Below are 14201 nucleotides of genomic sequence, written 5' to 3'. Positions count from 1 at the left end.
ATACTGGCTCACTGGGACCGTTCAGTAGAGCAGAGACCTTGTTATTGCTATTAGTTCCACCTGTGCTGTCCCTGCAATGAGGAGAAACAATGGTTGATGAAAAAAATACATAATCCCTGCTGAATTGCAGATTGAAGTCTGATTTCCTATCCAGAATTGTAGGTGTATTTAGGCTTTCTTACATTATGGCATATGGCACATATGGAAAAAGTCCTGACGATCTGTACTCAAGTGCAAGTACAGTTACATTACTGAAATATTACTCAGTTACAAGTAAAACTACTGGTATTAAAATCCATGTGTCAGAGTTTTCATTGGCCCATTTGTGACCAGATAGCCTTATTGGGTACAAAGATGCAAGTGAAATGTTTAGATATTCATTCAAATTGTACTCTCACAATTGTACTCAAATGTAAATTTTAAAGTAACTGAGCAGATTACACGGTGTAATGCATACTAAAGTACAAGTAAAATTACAGACTCATAGAAGTACAAGAGCTATTACCTCAAAAGAGGACTTCATTAGAGTAATTTGAGTAGTTGTGATTAGTTACTTCCACCCCTGCTAAAAATTGAAATAAATATTCAGACATTATCATAAGCTGGCATGTGCAAAATGACAAAAAGAAAATGTAATATATACTTTGTTTGAAAATATGGTAATGCCAGGACTGACCAATGTAATATCAACATAGTGTCATATTTTATATTTCGTATTATTAAACATTTTACACAAATCTAACAAATGCAAATAAACGAGCGCCTACGCAGATACTGTGTTGTTATATATGTTACTATGCTCTTCTGATTATTGTGGTATTAATTCAGTCGTGGGTTGTTCATGTCTGCAGTATGCTGCCTCAGCACATCCCGTACAGCATCCGCTTTCCTCACACGTGGACTCAAACAGGATGTAAACAAACTGAAGAAAGCCTTATAAAAAACAAAACAATGAGTAATTTATTATTTTAAAACCATTTTGAAGATTTCACGTCACGTTACATTTTTGCAGGTGAGCGAGTGTGAGTGTAGACCTGCCGATTATCGAAATCAGCCTGAAAAGCGAAGCTCGTGTGTTCTGACACCTCCGAGAAGCCGTACTTCGGAATCCGGAAGCGTAGCTGCTGTCATCCAAACAAACAATATGTAAGCAACAAATTCACGATAAAGACATTATTTACTTATAATTTTCACAGTTCTCACTTTGACGTTTGTGCGAGGGCTGCTACTTGTTCTTTTGACGTTAAAAGAGGCAACATTAAAGCGTGAACCGGCTAGTTAGCAAGCTAACCGTGAGCGAAAAGTTAGCTGGGAGGCTACGCAAGTTAGCAAACTTCTCGACTGTGCTGCCACATCGTCACAAACTGACAGCAGGGCCGCGCTCACTTTTTAATATGTTGTCAAGGTGTTTCACACGTTTAGCTCGACTGTTTGGCTGCTTCTCACTGTGTGTTAACCATTATTATTATAAGTAAGTCAGGAAAACCATACTGTAGCTTATTCTTAATCATTGCATTCTCCTATAAATACATTTATCACGATTAGGAATGTGTAAATGACGAGAAAAACACTATTTTACATGTTTAGCTCGTATTTGTTGGCTGCTTATCACTGTGTGTTAACCATGTTAGTGTTTGTAAGTAGGGGAAATCATACTGTAGCTTAGTTATAACATTTATTAATCATTAATACACTTTATATGGTTAGGAATGTGTAAATGACGAGAAAAATATAACTGGTATAGTTAGTATAGTAAGAATAACTAGTAAGTGTTTGTCTGAACATGGGTGACGAAGAAGATGCCTGACTAATGGATGTAGATTGATGGTTATTATCTTGAGTAACACTGCTTTTTGAATTTGTCGCAGGGGTTGATTTTGGAGATGTCATCAAGAGGCGCCGTCCTCCATTTGCAACCCTTCTGTGCAAGTCTAGAAAGCGTGACTGAGGAAGACTGACTTCAACTATATTTGGATAAGTTGTTTTAAGTCAGCCATGGCTCGAGAGGAAGAAGAAGAGGGGCTGACAGCCGATGGACCCAAAGAGGTGGACATGTTTACATCAGTGCGTTGTCTGGGTTACCTGTCCAGCGTCAACCTCCTCGTGGCGGTGTGCGTTGGCATGTACGTACGCTGGGAGGTGACAAGTGAACCAATGATCCTGGTCATCTTCATCCTGGGCCTCTTTGTCCTGGGAATAGCCAGCATCCTCCATTACTACTTCGCCATGGAGAAAGCAAGTCTCAGCTTGTTCCATTTGTGGTTCGGTTTTCTGCTCGGTCTTCTGTGCTTCCTCAACAGCCCCGCCTTGGATGCAAACGTCAAGGAACTGGTCGCCAACTATCTCCTCTTAGCCAGCGTCATCATGAAAGCAGTATGGGCTGTAACCGAGCGAATATGCAGCTCCATCCGTTACAAACCCACCTTGCTAACGTCAACTGAGCTGCTGGAGCTCCTGGGATTTGGCATTGCCAGCACAACCATGCTTCTTCACAAGTCAGTGGCCATAATAGGCTTGGTGGTGGCACTTGGGGCTCTCATCGTGGACCTGAGGATGAAGTCTCTCCTGGCTTTGCCCAACCTGGCCACTTTTGCCTTGGTTACCTCACTTGTGTTTTTCCATGCCTTAGGCATTGCAGCAAACCCTTATGCATTAAGCTGCTACCTGGGCAGGCTGCTGTGCGAGCCCGTCTTGGATGTGTACTTCAGTGGGCTGGGGGCCACCGAGCGCTGGATACCAGTCCTCTCCATGGGGAAGGTGTGGAGGAGGCTGTCCCTGCTGCCTCTGAGTCTGACCGAGCTGGCCTTCTTTGTCCTGGCTGCCTTAAAGGTACATTCAGATAAAAATTGACAGTTTTTATTATGGAAGTCTTCAGGGCTTCTGTGTGGCTTTCAAACTCAACCATTTCTTAAATTTGTAATCATATACAACAGTATTTTTGCATTTTGGAGCTTTTCATTAGCATCGGCTGCCAGCCGAACAGATGACTACTCATTTTAAGTCCATCTGGCAACTTAATTATATTCATTTTTGACTCAATAAAACAGTTTTGATTAACAAGTTACGATTTGCCGTGCATAAACATTTTACAACCTCTAGCCTCTGTTTCAAAACAGTGCAAGCATGAAGATAAAGAAACGTGCCTGTCTGTATCAGTTCTGCTCCCAGAGGCCCTATATGAGCATGTGTGTGCGTATACTCAGCTGAGAGGTTGTGTCCTGTCAATATGAGAGCTCAGAGTCGTCTAATTGATGAACAAACACATTAAGAATCGCTGTGATTGCACAGAGAGGGGACATCCTAATTAGACGGGCTACTTCAGACAACACAAAAAGTCCACAGAAAGTACTGCAACTTATTCAACTGTGACTTTACAGATGTTTATGGGCTTAATGAATGAAAGAATGAACAAATTATCTTTTTTCTACCTTTTTATAGCAAAGCCATCGCTAGACACATCGCAAACACATTAAAACTGGTAATACATTTTTGAGCAGGGCATAGACTATAAGAATAGATAATAGTGAGGATGAAAATGAAGACAAAGATGACTAGAAGTTGAATGAGTCCTTAGATCCACATGGTTTGAGTCAAGAGATTCACATGTTTTGTAATTTTAAAGTAATTTTTTAGGTTTATTGTATAAATAAATTAAAAACCCATACAAATGCTAGAGAAGACATGAGATTAAAAATGTTCCTCCTTAAAGAAATGTTTATTTTTGTCGAATAAGAGTGCATTTATGTGCCTGGCTAAACAATATATTAAATGACAGAATACAGCCGGGCATGCCCCCAGACCTCCATAGTTGGCTACTGTCTCCAACTAGCTGGCTCCATATTCATGTGGAAAGCCCTGAACGATCAATACAGCACTTTGTATAACTTAGTTACATATTTTAAGGCTGTGTTTAATGACTCTTCTCTCTCACCTTCTATAGCTTGGCCACTTGGAGCTGTGGTATCTGGTGATCCCGGGCTTCTGCCTGTTTGGCCTTTTCTGGTCAATCTGCCACATAATTGTGCTGATCACAATATGGGGCTTTCACACAAAGCTGAGCGAGTGTCAGAAGGCGTGGCGGGCCCAGCGATCCAGTAGCCGGAGTCTCGAGCAAGTTATGGCCTCCAGGGGCATCAGACACTTCTGCCTCATTTCAGAACGCCTGGTGTTCTTCAGTATACTGTCGACGGTCATACTGGGAGCCGTGTCCTGGCAGGTAGGAGAGACAAAGGAGAGATTACGACTACTTTAACTCACATCAGAAATTATTATTACCAAGTTTGCAAAGCATCTTAAAAATAAAAGGTTTTTAATGTATTGTTCTTTTGAGATAATTTCATATACATGGTGAGGTTCCTGCTCCAATTCTTCCTCTTACAACACTTTGAGTTTCATGACAAGCATCTTTAAACATCATCCACACCCATGTTATAAACTCTGGACAGAGATGCTAGTGGCACTGTGTCGTTAGTAGTTGCTCCCCAAGCTGAGGCACTTCTGCTGTCATGCGGAACCAATTTAATTAGCGCTTTAATATCCCTATCTACTTGCATAAAGAGCAGCAATAACTTATTTAGCCTTATTAGACGTTTACCCTGTAAGAGTCTCATGGGCCTGAGTCCTAATTTGAGATGTGCACATTGTTGATGTCGGTTGCAAATTTGCCCGAGAACGTGGGAGCTGCCTGCAGTCACACATGAGAAGATAAGCGTTTGGCTCTTCCTGTGTATGTTTTACAGCTTTTTGTTCACCTTTTGCTGTTGGAATACAGTAACATCTGGTCAACCACTTAAATCCACACACACAAAATAACAGCAACCTTGGTACAATCAAATGCAGTGTCAGCAATAAATGCAGCCTTTGTGAAAACAGGAATATTCAGCGAGGTGTTGATTCAACGCTATGCAAACGATGTTTAAGGCCACTTTGGATTCACTGCTTTCCATTGAATTTAAATGGACGATCCACCAAAATAAATGTGCCAGTTCAAAGACATTATGATTTATATCATATGTATTACGTCTTCCTCCAAAAGTCTGCGTGAAAATGCGTTCATGTGCGGATTAACTGAAAAGCAGAATCGCGCCTCTGTGCAATCGCATAGAAATGACTCGGCTCATGAATGCAATGCTGTTAAGTGCAGAGCTGCTCATGAGCATCCCTCTACCCCCACAGCTTGGTACTGCAAATCAATCATCAATCTGTGCGAACCACTACTGGATTGCATAATATTATAAAATCTTTCTTTAACTGTATTGTTCTTCCTTTGCTTATAATATTCAGGCACTGGAGAACAGGGCAATACACATTTACGGGGTATAAAACTTCATAAAAGTTCAATGAGCGAGTGTAACACATTTTTCGACTCAGGCGAACTCTAGGCTGTTCAATATTTTCTGCAGACTCAAGTGTGGCTCCACTTAACCATGCAGGTATTGATTTGCATCCTCAGATACATCGCCGTGCTATGAAATCGAAGTGGCTTTTTGAGTATGCTAAATTGCATTGTATTATACCATCACAGTGACTCAAGAAATTGATTGCACTTAAAGCTTTACAGTGCTTTGTGGAACACGACCTGCTTTATGTCACTACATGGTATTATGTATGAGTGTGTGTGCGCAAGAATGCGTATTTTGTATGTGACTAGTTGACTTTTAAGCATTAAATCTAGAGAAAAGAAACTTCAAGGACGTGACAAGAAGATAAAATTATAGTAGTTTTATTCTGCACACTCGAGGCTGTGCAGAAGGTACACAGATGTCTGTTTTTGAATCGATGCTTGTGATGTACGTTTAGTCTGCTGTTACAAACTGCATCGCATCTCTTTTGAGTTCTGCCCTGTCATGTTTTTCCTGCGATAATAACACTGTGTCAGTCCTGTGTTGTGTAACTGTCTCGCAAAGTGTCACCACCAATTAACTGGGCCTGATTGCTTCGGTCCAAGCTGTAAGCTGTGAATGAAAGTGACTCTGATTCTTTCGCTTCTTTTGCAGCCCTCAAACGGTCTCTTTCTCAGCGCTCTGCTGGTGGTGCTGCCTCTGGAGTCCCTGGCCCACGGCTTGTTCCACGAGCTGGGCAGCTGCCTGGGGGGAACCTGTGTCGGCTACGCCCTGGTGATACCTACTGCCTACTGCAGGTACGGAAGAGAGAAGGAGACAGAGGAATTCAAAGACGCATACATACTTTAACTTAAAATATGTAGTAGTGGCAAGTGACAGCACAGCTCACAGGCAAGCATGCAGGAAGAGTGAGTAGAGCACTGACGGCTTTTATTCTTGTGTGTCTGATTCGATTCAGAATCAATTTTCGATTCAAAATTGATTATCGATTGAATGATTAGAAAAGGGGGCACTATTCTCAGTCTTTTGCTCCAGTGTACTGTGCTAAAACATCAATTGGGGTCCTTAATCTGCTGAAATACAATATGAAACACAACTGGAAATTAAGATAAACAATCTGTAGCCTTTTTATTTTCAAAGGTTTACAGCAATAATTAATGAAATCATTAATTTGAAAGCATTCATGCCTGTATGTGGACAACAAAATAAGGAGGTGTGCTCTGCTGTGTTATTAAAAGGAGAGTGCAGCGTGAGCGGCGTCTTTGCTGCACCATTAGCTACGGGGGGTCCGTCGTTGTACAAGATGCTGAGCAGAAGCAGGGTTCTTGAGGTGTAACAGACTGAGCATAGTTATTTTCCTCACCACAGAGTTTGTTTATCGTGTTGAATGCTGCTGTGTGTGTTTGTTACCTTTTTAGTGGTTGTCAGCTGGTGCAGTGTATAGCATCCTCAATGATCTATATTACTGCATATGGCTGCTTTTACATCATTTAAATTCCGCTTTTATTCAGAAAGTCCTTTCAATAATCAGACTACAGCAGTTAACATAAGACAGTACAAAGTACTGAAGTACAAAATAAGAGCCGCATCTTTTCAATACAGAACATTACAAGAACAAAACATTTATCCATGTGCAGTGCCTTACACGTTTGTTGTTATCTACAATAATATTGTTTTCACATAGCAGCTTTAAGATGAGGCATTTATTGACTCTGCTGCACACACCTCTCTCAGAGTTGGACTGAGAAGTTGACAGCCCTGTAAATTGTCCAGGTGCTGCCCTACCCGTGCAGTTTAGTTCTGCCTTTTTTCTTGACGATTCTTCGACATCAAGCTAGTAACTAACATTTAGTAAATTGATTTTTGTCAATTGTGAATAGATTCAGATTCATAGAAGACAAGAATCGCGATTCTTTTGTGAACAGATTTTTTTACCCACCCCATCCCACAGTTTGTGAGTGCAACACCACTGTTCTCAATACAAATCCCAGGTCTGTAATTTCTCAGATGTAATATAGGTGCTAACAACAATCAAAACTCATCACATTATATCATTGTTATGTGTTGAAAATTTGTATGTTGAAGTAAACATGTATGTAACGCTGTGATCGTACCCTCTCACTGAAGTTACACAGTGCAGAAACAAGTGATAGGGGGGGCGGAGTGGCTGAGACAGAGACACCATTCACCCTATTACAAGACACTGTACCATCAACATGATTTTGAAGCTGCTATTTTAAGGTGAAAAAGTTACATAATGTTGCTTTAAGCATGACTTTGTTCTTACTCAACTAATACAACCTACACAGCGGCAAAACACACCACAGTAACACTCATAAACACATGCTGGACTGACTTCTTGGCATCCCAGCCGCTGGTAAATATGATCGCTCATTCCAACTCCCTCCTCAGTTAACACAAAACCAACTGGATAAATAGGCCAATAACTATGCATAAACATGCCGCTAATGTTTGGGCCCTTAAGGGATCGTTCCTGTGCTCCCTCCGCAGCATACTAAGTTGTTCAGCTGGAGCAGTTAGCCATTAGCTGTTGCTGCCTCTGTGTCTCCCAGTGCCCGTTTTGTTGAAATAGCCGAGTTAGTTTTGATGATGCCGACATGTCTCGCCTTCTAAACAGCACAAGTTAGCCATAAGTTATACATGAGTGTTGCTATCTTCAAGAGCCCCTCAGAGACATTGAAATCTTGCTGTTGGAGATTTTTGGCAGGTGTGTATATATATATATATATATATATAGTATATATATTATATATATATATATATATATATATATATATATATATATATATACTCACACACAATATTTCTGACAACTCTCTGGATCTTGAATCTATTAGCTGATAGATAGCGTTATCATTCAAAGGGAATGCCAGCCTTACTGGTGTTTAACTCTCCAGGTGATTTTGGATGCAGGCCCATGTCCTACTGGAGCTGTGGGTGCTCTATATGCTAGGCCGGGTGCGCAGGGGTCCGTAGGGAGGACTGAGAGCATGATGAGAATGCAGCAGTGTATAATCGGCTGTTTGATGGCTGCAGATCATGTTTTCACAATGACAAGAGCCCCACAGGGACATTAGAGAGATAGGGGTGAGAAGTGGAGGCGAACGGGGTGAAACAGGGAGGGTGAGACGACGGTAAGAAAACACAAGGAGAGGACCGAGGTCGTAAACAGCGAGGGAGGGTGGTGGTAAAAGCGCAAAAGAGGGACAAACGGGAAAGGAAGGAGAGGAATTGTGAAAGAGAGGAGGGAGGGGTGGAGGGAGGGAGGAGAGAGCTGTGGAGAAAAATACAGGATTTTTTTTTTAAGGATGAAAGAGAGTCTAAGAGGGGAAGATGTGGTTTGAATCTCAAATGCTGCGAGATCTGACAAGATCAGATCAGGTTTAGATGACCAAGGGTAGAATGTCTTTATAGCAGGCTGAAAATGTTGTATTTACTTTTAAATGTGAAGGAAATAGTTTATCTAATGGAAATCTAGTTTAAGACAAGGACTGTCTATATTAGATAAACTTTCACCTGATCTTGTCATGGTGAGGTTGCAGGTGATAATGGATGCAACGGGTATAAAATGATGGCAGAGCGATACAGATGTCTTTAAAGAGTGAAGTATGACTTTGCAACCCGCTTGGCCGTAAATTACTTGAAGTCCAGAGAATGATGGAAATATACGATATAGCTGCTAGCCTTGACTTTGTGTGTGTGTGTGTGTGTGCCTCCTTTGTGTTATCATTCACTAGTTATCATCAGGCAAGGCTTTGTGCCACATGCATCCACACACACTTTTCTAAAATCACTTTGCCCTCAGCTGTCTTTAACCTCAGTTCTTACTCTCATTCTTGTCACCGTGCTCAATGCTCCTCTCCATACCCTCTTCCTTTCTTGCGATTTTCTTCCCCTCCTTTCATTCTCGACTCCCTTTACATCCCCGAGGCTAATGTCATTTCCTCCAGCAGTGATCCACCACTCCTACGCCTTCCATATCCTTCCCCCACCCCCCCATCTCTTCTCATCCTCTGCTCCCTGTCTCCTCTCTCCCCAGTGATGCAGACAGCTACTCCACCCCGGTATGTGTCAGACTATCAACCTCTCACTCATTCAGCTCTCGTTTGCTCTCGCCCCATCTCTCTCTTCCACCCTCGCCTCTGACAAGTCACCCAACTCAAGTCTCCCTTAGAGTAGATTTAAAAAAGTTTCTCACATCTTCTCATCTCTCTTTTATCAAGCGCTGATGGCCAGCCCGTTCTCCTACCACCTGAGCAGGTACAACAGCTGAACATGCGCTCTACAGGTATGCTGAACAACGTGCAGCGCCTCTTCTCCCACCACATGATCCAGACGTTCGGCTGCGACTACTCCACCAGTGGTGTTTCGCTGGAGGCCCTGCAGACGAAGCTGCGCAACTTTCTGGAGCTACGCACAGAAGACGGGCCTCGTCACGACACATATCTGATTTTCTACAGCGGGCACACACACAAAGGCACCGGTGCCTGGGCTCTGGCTGGTGAGAGATCCACATATTTTTCTTTGTCTTTACTCACAGTTAAATCCCCTCTCATTGATTTAATTTCTGTGGATGTATTAGGGATGTAATCTTGAAACTCAGTGGAAATAAGCATGAAAATTAACAGCCTGACACTGATATTTTTCACGTGATTGCACTACCACCACATGCTTACAATTCTAAGGAGGGCAAGGAAGGCAATTTTATTGACGTAGCGTATTTCATTAACCTCAATGATTATATTAAAGTGCATACAGCAGTAACATGAGTTTATAATAAATACAATACTACACTGACAGCCACCCATCATCCAAAACACATTTACAAACCATTCTACATTACATTTCTACCACCAGTAGAATTGAGCTATTACAACAGTGGTTCTCAATCAGGGGTATTTGTAGCCAGAGGGCTACCTGAGAGTATGTGGAAAGATTGTCTAATTTAACAAAAGAAATTATTATTACATTGTATATTTACATGGTGTGGACTGAGAAAAATGAACTTCACATTTTGAGATTGAGAGTGTGTGAGAAGTAGCAAGCAAATGAGCAGAGAGGTCTGAATAGGTTCACATAGTTGTGTAGAAATAGGCTTTATGGAAGAAAAGTTGAAATGGATAACAAACAGTATTGGATAGATGATTTATAAAGGTAAAAGTAGTGGATTAGTGTTTAAAATGGGAAGCTTCAAGGAATGGATAAAATCTGAAATAGATAGCTAAAGGTCATCAATAAAGAGTTGAAAGTATTAGCTAGAGGTAATGGATAAATGGTTGAAATAGCTAACATTAATGTATGAAATGTCCAAATTCTTCCACTCCATCATACAAATACAAAGTTGACCAAACTGACTAAAGCATTAACAGTTCAGCTGAATAAAAAAAAAAACATCTACTTGAGATGTTTTAGTGATAAATAGCATCCAGTTATAAATCAGTTCAAGTGATGGTGATTTTAAACATGACATGTTGTGTTGATGAAGGGGTAATTATTCACCTGACAAGGCTGTGGGGGTGCTTCATAGATAAAAAAAAACAAACCTTGAACTGCTGTATTATTAAAAAAAACATCTAAAAAACATTATTAATAGGCACCGTGATTATTATTGAGCATTACCTGCTCTGAGTATCTTAATTGACTAAAGGAGAAGTGCACAATTACTTTAACTGTCATGTAGAACAAGAATAATTTATTTTGGCATTTTCAAACAACTTTCAAGCAGGTTTCTATGAAAGCTTTCCTGTAGGATGCTGACACCGTTGCCTCAAGTGAAAACAGTTTATGTCAACGTCAAAAAGATTAAATGTGTCAACTTTAATTATCTCAAAGTCTCCTACCAAAAAACTGAACACAATAGTATTCACTGCAGAGCTGTTGTGTCGGACGGCATTAGGTAAATGTTGTATTCTCCCTGCAAACTGGTCTTGCATTACAGACTCATTACCATTCTTCTCATTTCCTCCTGCTCTCAGTCAGTCAGAGTCCAATTTGCACATTTCAGGCGAGTAAGCCAAAAGAGTTAAAAATCAGTGTGAAGGACGTGCCACCGAAGTTTGTCTGCCAGTGGAGAAGATCCTGTGAAAGTTGCAGACAGTCTGCTGTGACAGGAGCATTCCCTCACCAGAAATGAGAATCACAGCAGGTTAACAACACCGTGTCGGCCCCGGCTCTTCTGTTCAGAGATTACCTGACACATTATCTCGGCGTGCTGCTGCAAACAAGAAAAAAATATCCCTGTTGAAAAGATAATCACTTCTCTGTGTCAACAACCTGAAGGGACATTCTCAGTCAGTGTTTGAGTGGATAATTTTACAAGATTTCAAGTCATATTTTTAGTCTTGTCCAGTCCTAAATTATATTCTCTAACAATACGTGCAAAATGCTTTGCAACAGCATGCGTCTCTAAATTGGCTTGTTGCAGATTTTAAGCATGTGGAAGCAGCCCAATTTTGCAATATATGTTAGTCCTTGGTGGCGTTGTTCTGTAGCCAGCAGTAGGAGTCATTTTTCTCCTCCGCTCTTATTTACTTACCCAGCACTTTCCCAAAATAAATGATGATTTTAAGGTAGTGGAAGTAATTCAGTCCATCCGTAGACGAGGTACCACAGCTCTGATCTTTGTGCTTTGGATCTGCCATCTGAAAAAAACGACAACTTTGAGCAATTTATGGGTACATGATGACAGCAGTCACACGGACAGACAGTCCTGCAAGTGGAAGTTGACAGGTTTGATCTCTAAAAAGGCACTGTGTCCATCAACAGCCATGTGTCCTGTTGAAATGTCCTTGAACAACACTGAACCAGTAGCATCTCTTAAAGCACCACTGAGTATCTCTCTTAGCGAGTTTGTTGAAGCTATACACATAAAAATATAGATGACAGATAGATATATGTAGTTCAAAAAGAACTATAATCTACAAAACAAAGGAACATGTATTTATTTTTCTCTCTCCATCCCATCTTCTGCAGGAGGTGAGAGCCTCCACCTTGGCCACTTGCTGGAGTTGTGGAAGGAGAAGAACACCAGCCACTGCTCCCGTCTCATTCTCGTCCTCGACACCGAAAACTCCCTCCCCTGGGTGAAGGAGGTGCGCAGGATGGAGGGCGTCTACATAGCCGTGCAGGGCGCTGAGCTGTCCACTACCGGGGTGGACCCCGAGGCTGGAGACATCCCCATCCTCGGGGACTTCACCTCCGAGTGGGTGGAGTTCAACTGCAACCCAGACAGCGACACCCAGTGGTCAGAGAAAGGGAGGAGCGTGATGGCCATGTACGGCGTCTCCAAACGCTGGAGCGACTACACGCTTCATCTGCCCACCGGAAGCGACGTGGCCAAGCACTGGAAGACCCACTTTCCCAAGGCGACATATCCCATGGTGCACCTCTCCAACTGGTGCTGCGGCCTCAACCTGTTCTGGTTATGTAGCGTGTGTCTGCGCTGCTTCAGGAGGTGTAAACTGGCTTGGTTCCCGCCAGCTGTACTGGACACCGGGCAGGGAATTAAACTGGTGCACTCGTAGAAATGAAATGTATTTTTGCATCATATTTAATTGCCATAATGTGGAGATGTCATGCTGGTAACTTCATAGCAAAAGATCAACTCAATATTACATAATTTAAGGGAGAATGAGGGAGTGAAAAGCCAAACAAATTAACACCCTGCATGATCTTAAAGAAGTAACAGTGGATAAAACCATATTAAGTAGGTTACTATGGGTTCTTTTATGAGGTAAAAGGAAAAAAAAGACCAAACTCTGTATAAGTTGTAACATTTTGGGAGCGTTTGTTATGTTTTTGAATACTGTTTTTTCATTAAGCATTAATTATTCCTTTTGAAGGTACTTTTTTTGTTACAACATGCTTTTTTTTCTACGACATAGTGCCTTAAAGTGAAAATACGAATGGCTAATTCTTTATATGTAAATGTATATAGATATATATATATCCCCTTGCCTTGCCTCTTATTTATATTCAGAGGATTTAGCTCGCTCTTAACTTAAACTGCAGGAAGTGTCTTCCTCGGGCCTTTCAACAGGATGCAGTAAATGTCGGTGGCTGAACTCGGTGACCCTCTGGTGTTGGGACAGTCCAACCTGCCACTCTCGCTGTCGGGTCTTTTCCTCATCACTATCAAGCAGTTTAAATATGCTTTTATTCCCCCTGAATTGAACAAAGACAGCTGTGAGACAGCACATCATCACTAGACACCGGCCTTGTCTTGTGCCTCCTGCTGTTTATTTACACAAACTAATCCAAGTTGAAGAAGTAATTTGCTCTGCACGAACAGTACATTGAAGTTCTGTAGCTGTTGTCTTCGCCATGCTGTGAAACATTAACTTGTCATGCGAATGGGCAAAACACAAAGCTCCCGATGCTTTTTATCGGTTCACTGATCTTTGGAACTTTCATCGACCATCCTTGTTTTCCTCCTTTATTTGCCGTGTTGGATTTCTATCCCACACGTCCATAAACTCTGGAGTGGTTTGCTGCCTTAAACTTTGTTTTTCACTGTGACGTTTCCAAAAGGTCAAGTGGCATTTTTCCACATGTAATTCCCCACGTGCCTCTCTTGAGTTATGCCTGAAAATGTCAAAATTAAACCTTGATAATAAACCGATTGCTGTCTCGTGTAGTTGTATGAGAAATGTAAGAACATCAAGACTGGCTTTACAGACAGTGAATAAACAGACTCTCCACTCTCTGTGGAAATGCTAGCATCGCTGGGCAAATATTAGGACTGTGAGCTGAAGGGAGAAAAAAAATGAGAAAGGGTGTGAAGGGAAAATGAAACAATACATGACACAGTATTTCTGAGGGATTTGCTCACTGAGCTTT

The 14201-nt window shown here is 41.6% G+C and overlaps 1 protein-coding gene across 1 annotated transcript; it reads left to right on the top strand.

Moving 5' to 3' along the window:
• The first annotated feature begins 1097 nt into the window (after window positions 1–1097).
• tmem168a (transmembrane protein 168a) lies at window positions 1098–13983 on the top strand. Its single transcript, XM_073480756.1, has 6 exons — window positions 1098–1146; window positions 1869–2829; window positions 3941–4216; window positions 5997–6139; window positions 9587–9864; window positions 12336–13983. Exons 2-6 carry the CDS (start codon window positions 1996–1998, stop codon window positions 12884–12886), a joined length of 2082 nt encoding a protein of 693 aa, XP_073336857.1. The 5' UTR covers window positions 1098–1146; window positions 1869–1995; the 3' UTR covers window positions 12887–13983.
• The last annotated feature ends 218 nt before the right edge of the window (window positions 13984–14201 follow it).

This window comes from Pagrus major, chromosome 14, assembly GCF_040436345.1.
Source record: "Pagrus major chromosome 14, Pma_NU_1.0".
Taxonomy (NCBI): domain Eukaryota; kingdom Metazoa; phylum Chordata; class Actinopteri; order Spariformes; family Sparidae; genus Pagrus; species Pagrus major.
The sequence above is the reverse complement of the archived record's forward strand: the minus strand, read 5'-3'. Positions and strand labels throughout refer to the sequence as shown.

Excerpts from the sequence above, each read along its gene's own strand:
- tmem168a (XM_073480756.1), top strand. The coding sequence starts at position 1,996 with ATGGCTCGAGAGGAAGAAGAAGAGGGGCTGACAGCCGATGGACCCAAA. Across the intron at positions 6,140-9,586 it reads ATACCTACTGCCTACTGCAG|CGCTGATGGCCAGCCCGTTC; the intron begins GTACGGAAGAGA and ends TCTTTTATCAAG. Across the intron at positions 9,865-12,335 it reads CGGTGCCTGGGCTCTGGCTG|GAGGTGAGAGCCTCCACCTT; the intron begins GTGAGAGATCCA and ends CATCTTCTGCAG.